This window comes from Drosophila takahashii, chromosome 2R (assembly GCF_030179915.1).
Source record: "Drosophila takahashii strain IR98-3 E-12201 chromosome 2R, DtakHiC1v2, whole genome shotgun sequence".
NCBI lineage: Eukaryota > Metazoa > Arthropoda > Insecta > Diptera > Drosophilidae > Drosophila > Drosophila takahashii.
Window position 1 is genome coordinate 30,827,929 of NC_091679.1, and position 9,455 is coordinate 30,837,383.

General features: G+C 37.4%; 1 protein-coding gene across 2 annotated transcripts; it reads left to right on the plus strand.

Annotated features, from left to right (window-relative positions):
- Positions 1-537: 537 nt before the first annotated feature.
- On the plus strand, positions 538-3,741 carry Cyp9h1 (Cytochrome P450 9h1). 2 transcript variants are annotated; one of them, XR_011418273.1, is made up of 3 exons: positions 538-1,297; positions 1,666-2,720; positions 2,782-3,210. XR_011418273.1 is itself a non-coding variant. In XM_017153038.3 (3 exons), exons 1-3 carry the CDS (start codon positions 578-580, stop codon positions 3,726-3,728), a joined length of 1,557 nt encoding a protein of 518 aa, XP_017008527.2. In that variant the 5' UTR covers positions 538-577; the 3' UTR covers positions 3,729-3,741. The 2 variants fall into 2 exon arrangements, 1 of the variants encoding a protein (XP_017008527.2); XM_017153038.3 differs by lacking the exon at positions 2,782-3,210 and adding an exon at positions 3,268-3,741 and having other exon boundaries at positions 1,666-2,041.
- The last annotated feature ends 5,714 nt before the right edge of the window (positions 3,742-9,455 follow it).

A 9,455-nucleotide genomic window follows, 5' to 3' on the forward strand; every position in this document is an offset into this window, starting at 1 on the left:
TCAAAGAGTACCAAATCAACATTTATTTCTTTTACATCATTTTTGACGAAGGACACGTCTTGCATTGACTCCCAGCTGGTCTCATTTAGGTGCAATTTCTGCCTAAATTGCCGATGATTTTGCAATATTTTTGCCATTGAATTGTAGAATTTATTTGCTGCATTTCATTGGCCACATATTGATTTCCTTTTGAATTATGGACGCAGGAAGAAGGGGGAAACTGGATGCCATTTATCCAGCTAGTAGCACTTCAATTTATTTTTCATTAAATAAATTTGGGAGCCTTTTCCGATTGGCAATTTATCTAATGTGTTTTGCAGATAATTCGGCTGCACTATAGTTAGTAATTAGCGATAGTGTAATTAGCATATAAGCCAAATTGTATTTACAGATAGATAGTGCTTATCGATTTGAGTTAGTAAAAAATACATTAAAAGTGATCGTTTGATAACCATATAGAGACAGCTTTAATGAAAAGCTTTCCATAGCTTTTTTGGGAGGGCAACACTCTCTATGAAATCAGTTGTTTTCCAGCTGTCGACTTTTGCGGTTCAATTAAGCGTATATATATGACATCATGGATCAGTGGATAATAGTGCTCGCCTTGTTTTCTGTACTTCTCGTTTTGCTCTACAAGTGGTCGGTGGCTAAATACGATGTATTAAGTGAAAGGGGCGTGGCACACGAAAAGCCTTGGCCTTTAATTGGTAATATACCTATCATGGGCATGTTTGGTCGCATACCCGTTCTAAAACAGATGATCGAAATGAACTTGAAGTATTCGGGTTCGCCGGTATACGGCATGTACGTCTTGAGGGATTCCATGTTCTTTATCAGAGACCCCGAGCTCATCAAGCTGATTGGCATCAAGGAATTCGACCACTTTGTAAATCACCATGGCATGCACAACAATATGCAGGAGTCGATACTGTCAAAGAGCCTTATTTCCTTGCGCGATGGTCGATGGAGGGAGATGCGAAACATCTTGACACCCGCCTTTACGGGTAGCAAAATGCGCATAATGTACAACCTGATCCAATCCTGCAGCGAGGAGGGTGTCCTCCATATCCGAGAGCTTTTGGAGCTGTCGAAGGAGGCGACCATCGACCTGGAAATGAAGGATTACTTTACGCGATTCGCCAACGATGTGATAGCCACCGTGGCCTTTGGCCTCAGCATCAACTCGTTCAGGCGCAAAGATAACGAGTTCTTTCGAATCGGACAGTCCCTGTCCAAGATTAGCGCCTGGTCGGTGGTCAAGGCCATGCTCCACGCCCTCTTTCCACGGCTTATGAAGGTAACTATTGTCCAGATGTCACAGGAATTGCCATGCCGATTCCTTATTGATTTTCTGATACACTAACATAAAATATCTCACTTTAGATGGAAGTTCATATTGTTTGTTTCGTTTTTATCATAAAAATTTTTATCACAAAAATTGTAAAGTCTTTAAACTTATTTACTGAATTATAATAAAGATAACATTAAAGTTAGTCGAGAAATATATGTGACACAAGCATTTATTTGGAACTGATTGAGAACGCTTGCGCATTTCTTAGCCAAAACATATAATCGTTGTAGGTTCCTAAAAATGTTATAGTACGAACATTAATTTAAAAATAGAAATAGCTGTAAAGCTCATACCCCTCCTCTTGTCTCCCACAGCTTCTTCGCATCCAGGTGCTGGACAACGAGAAAATTGATTACTTCAGCCGTCTGGTCAATGTGACGATGAAGTATCGGCAGGAGCACAAAGTGATTAGACCCGATATGATCCACCTGCTTATGGAGGCCAAACAGCAGAGGCTCAGCGATTTGAGGGATCAGTCGAAGGACGCCCAGTACTATTCGGAGTTCACCGATGAGGACCTGTTGGCCCAGTGCCTGCTGTTCTTCTTCGCCGGCTTCGAGATTATCTCCTCATCCCTGTGTTTCCTCACCCACGAGCTCTGCCTGAACTCCGAGGTGCAGGACAAGTTATATGAGGAGATCCTTTCCGTACACCAAGAGCTAAATGGCCAGCCCTTGACCTACGACAAACTACACTCATAAAAATATTTTTCTACATTTTAGAAAATCGCCCTAAAAAATTTTTCGCCTTTGAACTGAGAAAAATTTTCTATTTTCACGACAAATTTGCCATAAATTTAAGGCAGGTGACCATAAAAAAATATTTTTAGGGTTAATTTTTCTATTTTTCTAATATTTAGGGCGGTTTTTTTCGATTTGCTTCGTTTTGACCTTTTCTAAATCCAACGGCGAATTGCCCTAATTTTTTTTCTAAAATTTTTCTAAATACAAGGGCGATTTGCCTTAAAAATCACTCCAAAAGTGTGAAATTCGGTAGCCCAGCGGTCTAATCACTTGCGCTTTCAACTTTGCTATATGAGGACTAAGGTTGTGGGTTCGAACCCTGTGTGATTCAACTTGATTTTTATGTTTTTTTTTTTTTGTAAACATTATAATACTGAGGACATTTTTTCGTCCGAATTTTAAATTAAAGTAGTCTTTAAACCTTAAAAACGTATGGGAGTTCTGAGTTAAAAGCATACTTTATACGGTTTAGTTGCCTTTAGTCATATTATAACGTAGACCTCAAGAAAATAAGATATGTGCAGAGTTTGTTCGTCGTCTTGCGCGATGGGTCTGTGGTGCAGCGTTAGGACGTTAGACTCTAAACCGAGAGGTCGTGGGTTCGATTGTCGCAATGACCAAAAAAAGTAAGTAGTTTTTTCTCCTCATATTTATTTCCCTAATTCGTTTACAAACATGATTTTTCAGTTCTAACGGCTGTTCTGTATAGATCGGGCCCCCCTCTTAGCGCAGCTCCCATATAAGCTACACACCAATACAACAATATGAAACAGTGTCCTCCGCCGGTTTTGTGTAATTAAAGCAGTCCCAGTTCCCAGAATATACACGATTAAAAAATACATGCTTCCCAAATTCAGTTAAGCATGCTCAAACTCGAATTTTTTTAATTTGTCTAATTTTTTAGGGCATTTGCCTTTAAAAACAGAAAATTCGCCCTTAATTTTAGAAAAATACACCTTAAAATTAGGGCAAATCACCCTAAAAAAAGGAAAATATTTCTTATTTCAAGAAAAATCACCCTAAATTAAACCAAATTTCCATCGGGATTTTTTAGAAAATTTTTCTAAATACACGGGCGAATCGCCAGCGGATACGATTTATGGGCGATTTTCTAAATCCACGGGCGAAAAGTCAGTTTTTTAGGGCGATTTAGGGTAAAAATTTCTATGAGTGTAATAAAGATGCAGTACTTGGACATGGTGGTTATGGAAGGTCTGCGCAAATGGCCACCAGCCATTTCCACAGACCGTGAATGCTGCAAGGATATTGATTTGTGCGGTGAAAGTGGACAGAAGATGTTCTCCGCTCGCAAGGGTGATGTTATTCAAATACCCATATTTTCGCTGCACCACGATCCCGAAAACTACGAGGATCCGGAGTCCTTCGATCCGGAACGTTTTGCAGAGGATCGGAAGGATGAGTCCCGTCTTTTTCTGCCCTTTGGAGTGGGTCCTCGCAACTGCATTGGCAATCGAATGGCACTCATGGAGATCAAGTCGATTGTCTACCAATTGGTTCTGAACTTCAAACTACTGCCAGCTGAAAATACGACCTTAGACTTGTTGGATGATATAAGGGGTCATGGCTTGAAACCCAGAAATGGCTTTTGGCTAAAGTTTAAGTCACGTCAATAAAGTCTTATGCTTCTTAACCAACTAATCGAGTGCGCTTTTTCAATTAAAACTCGTATGCAGCTCGGAAAATTTTCCATTAATCAACTGAGCCGGGGATGGATTTATTTAATTAATTTCAGGAGAGTGCACCGCAAATGTCTCAAGTTAATCGAGAGGGAATCGGGAAAAATATGGTGAAGAAGTGCTGGTGACAGGCACTGGCTGGAAAATCTCCCTCGCTGGTTGTCCGGTCCACTTGACGCCGGAAAAACAAAAACTCCGGGAAATCGGGAGCAGCTGAGGGGCCAAAACTTTTTGACATTCTCGTTATTTATGTGCTTTGAGGGTATTTAGACAAAAGTTTTTCGGTCCGCCTAAGCAGTTAATACGATATTGATTTATACGCAAGTCAACAGCTGTGAGATAATAAATATTATGCAGCTCAAATACATATTTGAAATCTTACGACTTGTTGTCCGGGGAGAAACTTTCTGTTTTGATTCCCAGATTTGATTTATAAAGCGGCCAGCGATTAAGCTTTGATCCGGCCAGACTTTTGGCCAAGTTTTATAAGCTCAAAGTTGGTGGCTGGAAAATAGCCGAGGGGAGAAGTGGCCGAGAGACTTTCCCTCTCAAGGGAAACAACAAAAGTTTGCCAGGCGCGAGAAAGTAGAACTTTTTCTTTGCGTTTTGCATTTTTGCCGCACTGGATAATTATTTTTCTTGCCGCTGACGCTTCAGAATTTGTCCTCGATAGAGGAAAAAAAATTAATGGGATAACATAAAATTGACTTACTTTTTGTAGTTTAAAGAAATACATTATAAATTTAAAAATAATTTTTAAAGTTATACCTACATACCTACCTTATAAGGCCTTAAAACTATTAAATCACTATTTGAATAAAATAGGTATATAAAATATATTTGTGATAAACGTGAGAGTATTATAAGAAAGCACAAATACTAAAGTTTAAATATCACCAGTTTACAAAAAAAAATCGACCTCTTCCTACTCGAAGGCAATCTTGGTTTTCCGGTAAAGTACATCTCCCTGATTAAGAAATGGGCACTTAAAATTTTTGTTATGGTGTCAATTTTTTTTAAAGTGTAAAAAACGTTTTTGGGCCTTTTTTATTTTCTATCTTGAGTTCTGGAAAACCGATTGAGGTCATAGATAACTCAGTTTACAGGTAATATAATGCCCTTTAACTTTCCTATGCACAGCATTGAGTTCCAGTCATTAGTTTAGAAGCTGCACCTTGTCAAAGTTAAAAAAGTTGAAAAAATGCAAAAAATACACACAAAAAATACAAAAAAAAATCAAGTAAAAATACACGCCTAAAAACCGAAATTAGTTTTACAAAAAACTAATTTTAAGTGCCCATTTCTTAATCAGGGAGATGTACTTTACCGGAAAACCAAGATTGCCTTCCAGTAGGAAGAGGTCGATTTTTTTTTGTAAACTGGTGTATTTAATACCAGTTAAGAATAGATCCATTTTATTATTTTTATTAAATTAAACAGAAAATTTAATACATATTCAAAGATTAAAAAGCAGGAGTTCGCACACAATTGGCTCTACTTCATAACATACAAGTAAAGTTTTGCTCTCTTTCTTTGTATAAAATGACAAGATTTTCCTTCTCCGAGTGCCCAGTAAATTTAGCAGAATCTTGCAATTTGTTAGCTTACATGGGCCTGGGAAAAGTGGGCTTGACCATAAGCCGCCCCATTTGCATAATTATTCATTGCGCAACATTATGGGCATAAATAAAACGATGCTCCAGTGCACCCAAACACACGAAGAAACATGTGAGGATAATGCCTTGTGGGGCATTATAAACTCTTGTAAGCGCCTCAGCGTATGCAGCGCTTTTTGTTTCTTATTTATTGTTGAGCATTTTTTATTGCCATGCCGCAAGTTGCTCCGACTATTTATGGCCCACATTACACACTGATGCACTTGCAATCCGCCTGCAGCTTACTTCAACGGAATACCAATTGAAATAATAATGGAATGGTAGATCCAATTGCAGGAATAGAATGAGCCACATAAAGATTAATATCGAATAAAGTCGAGCAAACCACTTCACATAAAATGCGGGATGGCCACAAAAGCTAGCTGCTGGAAATGAAACTCCAAAGTTCGACAAAGCTCCAACTATTCTCATAAAACTGACATGTCGGAATCTCTGTGTTCGCGCGGATGTTTTGAGATTGTGTGCCTGGGACCACCTTAACACCGAAATACTCAATTAAATAAAGTTCATCTCGAAATTGCATTACATTTATGAACGTGAGTGCGTGGCATCCTGGCAGCAATGTCATTGCATTTCTCGCAAAAGCCGCATGCTGCGTAAAGTTTTTCCACAAAAATGTGCGTATATAGAATTGCATGTGAGGTAGTCAGATTCAAGAGCGGCAGTAATAAAGTTTACGTAGAAAAATAAAATGATTTATACTTCGGTTTCCTTAATCCTGTGCATATTATTAAAGGTTTAGTTTTAAGAAATATTCTTTGTCATTGTAAACGTATTGGCTCATAAGAACTAATAACTATAGCTAACATAACTAGACCTTTTTAGACACTTAACTCTACGTAATAGATGTAGGAAAAATGATTAAATTATTATTATAAAATAATTTATATAATTTTTTCTGTGACTTTTTGAGTTTTTAATTGCCTAAGCAACAGTTTAGATGGGTGTTTATTTGTTATTCTATGAAAAGTAATATTTTAAACGACATTTTCATGAAAGGCCTGAGAGTGATTAATTCTTCTTCGACGATAATTTTATGTGACATCGAATTCCATGAACTGAAATTTAATTAACATCGATGCGGCCTAATTGAAATAATTGCATTTAAGGCTTTAAGCCACTTTGAACTCGTTTTGCGTGGGTTGAGCATGTGGAGCGGTAACTATTGACAACCTGCAGACAAAGCAATTAATTTAATTTGCAAAATTTGGCCTTTGCGTATTCTATGTAAATATATGTATATTTGATATATTTACAGAAACGTTTCACAGTTAATATGAAGCCAATTGTTGGCAGTTTGCGGTTTTGCACAAATGCCGGGCTCTCGTTGGATTATTTTGCCGAGCTGTGGCCTTTGCCACTACTTAGCCAAATTGCCCACCGAGAGTCCTGTTCATGGCAGGCCGCATTAAAATTTCATGCAAATAATTTATGTCCTTTTCGGTGTGGATATGTGCGGGCCGGAAAGATGATCCCCCTACTCGGTTGATTTAAATTGATGCATGACTTTATTAGGGGAATTATAGAATGAATGCTACAAATTGATGGGTTATTACTCATACGACCAGGCGACCATTCATTTCACAGCTTACGTTTAACGGGACTCTTAGACTCTCGACTTGAACCAGAAAACAATCTTGTTTGGGATTAGTTTGAGCTCTCTGGGCCGTTCTGTCGTTTTATTATTTCCCTTATTTTCCAAAAGACCGGCTATAAATACACATACTTACGCACACATCCCGACATCCGGTGCTTCCGTATTCCGGCCTTTTATGACAGCCCAAAGTGCCTACTTATAAAATCAAAATCATAAAAAATAATGTTAATTTCAATATTGTCTCATTAAATGTGTATAAAACTCCAGCCGGTGAGCATGTGTGTGATGAAAGAAATTTCGTGATGGCCGGATGACGGGAGCGGGGAATTTGTTCATTTAACCTGCCTCAACGTGATGGGCCAAGGTACAGTGGGGTAATATGAGCTTAAAAGTGTGCACTTCGAACAAAAATTATCATAATGAGTAGTCAAAAAAACACAATATGATATATTTAAAGGGTTTTTTGGATATTTAATAATTATTTATTTTATTTTATCAAATTTTGTCAATTCCCTAAAGGTTTTATCTTATCTTAGTCCATTTTAAATAAATATCATTTGAGACTGTAAAATGAATTACTGATGAAGTAATCTTGTTAAGTATTAAGTTACTTTCAGACCAAAATAAATTTATAAATATTTTTTTTTCGGCGTTCCCTTCTATCGTCCTGACAAATACTCATCATGAAGTTGGGTACTCAAAAAACATTTAGTTCTAAAAATCGATGTTTTAACAGCAGCCCAATTTTTAAACATTTAAAAAAAATTGTATCGCTATATTATTGTCTCTGGACTTGAAGCTACCTAGAGAAAGGTACTTAATATAATTCCAATTGACCTAGTATCCTTTCTGTCAGGTTTGTCCCACTGTGCTCGATTTTTCTTTTCGCAGAGTGTGGGTGCGTGAAATTTAAATAAAACGTGCGATTGTCGAGCAGCTGTTGCCGCTTCCCCTTCGTGCCGAGGTCCTTTTAGCGGAGAAGTGACGGGGCTTTTGGGTGGGCAAAGGACGAAGGGAAAGGGAAGAGGAAAGAAGGACGACGGACGAATCGAAGGGGCTGACAGTCACGCACGCATACATGTATAAACCTGCGCCGGATGCTGGCACACACTCACACACACAGACAGACACACGCACAGCGGTCGGGAAATGTGACAGGATGTCATTTTGCAACGCATCCGAAACATAAACACACGCTTTTCTTTTGTACTCGCCCCCACATACATACATATGTGAAAATTATGCTGCTAAAAGGCGGCAAATGTTTGCATTAGTCTCGCTTTCTCGCCATACTCCTCTCTCATTCGAGGGTAAGTTTTCGGAAAACAAGCGAAACTAGAAAATTTGCATAAGCGCCGCCCGTTGGCTGGTCCCATTATCATGGGTTTTCCTGTGTGTTTGCGCTCAGTTATTTAAAATACACGTAATATTCATAATATGACGCAAATGCGTGTCATATTCGGGAAACTGCAAATTGTGTTTAACGCCTGGAAACTTGTTGATATTGCTTTCAGGTTACACTTTAAATTTATTCCTGTGTTTTTTTTATATTGTAACTTTCCCGTGAAGTGTAATGATTAATTTATTAATTCGATGCCATTAATTTGATATTCAATAAAAAGCAATTTGTTTTCAATACATTATTAAAGTGATGAAATTAAATGAGAAATACATAATTTATAAACATTAATGGCTTATGCTATTATTGCCTGTATATCGAAAACTATTGCTTAATCTACTTGGTAATCAGTTAAAAGACCTTTACAATATTACTACATCCTACTTTAGCCTGGCCTAAAACTCTTTGAGCCCTTTTAAATTGATTTTGGCCGCCAGCTAACCGTAGTACGTAAATGAAAACACGTAAATTTATAATTAATTCCCAGTTTTATTGGATTTAGTCTCCCCGGAGCGTTTCGCCAAAAAAGTCAAATAATACACAAAAACAGAAAAAACCAATTTTATTATTATTTATTTTGGCTTTTTAGCATTTGACCGCAAAGTGAAATATGCACACAATTAATTTAAATTGTTATGGTTTGCCCCAATAAAGGTGCCCAGTTTGATTGGATTAGTCAGGAGCAATAATGCGAAATTAGCAAGTTAATTGCATTTTGTAAGAAGGAAAACGGGAATGAATAGGTAATTATACGTTTGCACTAAATCCCTAAACTAGTTAGTTCGTAAATCTTCAAATTATATTTAAATGAGAATTATTGTTTGTAGTAATTATGATTTTTTCCTTTACTAGACAAATATTTGCCATTTCAATAAACCGACACTACTGTGTGTATCTTAAATTACCTTTAATGACACAAAAAACTTTAAACGATAATATTTGCCATATAATTAACTAAACACAGATTAGTGTATGTGTTATAAAAATATTGG

Coding starts and splice junctions, on each gene's coding strand:
- Cyp9h1 (XM_017153038.3), top strand. CDS start 578: ATGGATCAGTGGATAATAGTGCTCGCCTTGTTTTCTGTACTTCTCGTT. Junction 1,298..1,665: donor TCTTTCCACGGCTTATGAAG/GTAACTATTGTC, acceptor TGTCTCCCACAG/CTTCTTCGCATCCAGGTGCT. Junction 2,042..3,267: donor GCCCTTGACCTACGACAAAC/TACACTCATAAA, acceptor TTTCTATGAGTG/TAATAAAGATGCAGTACTTG.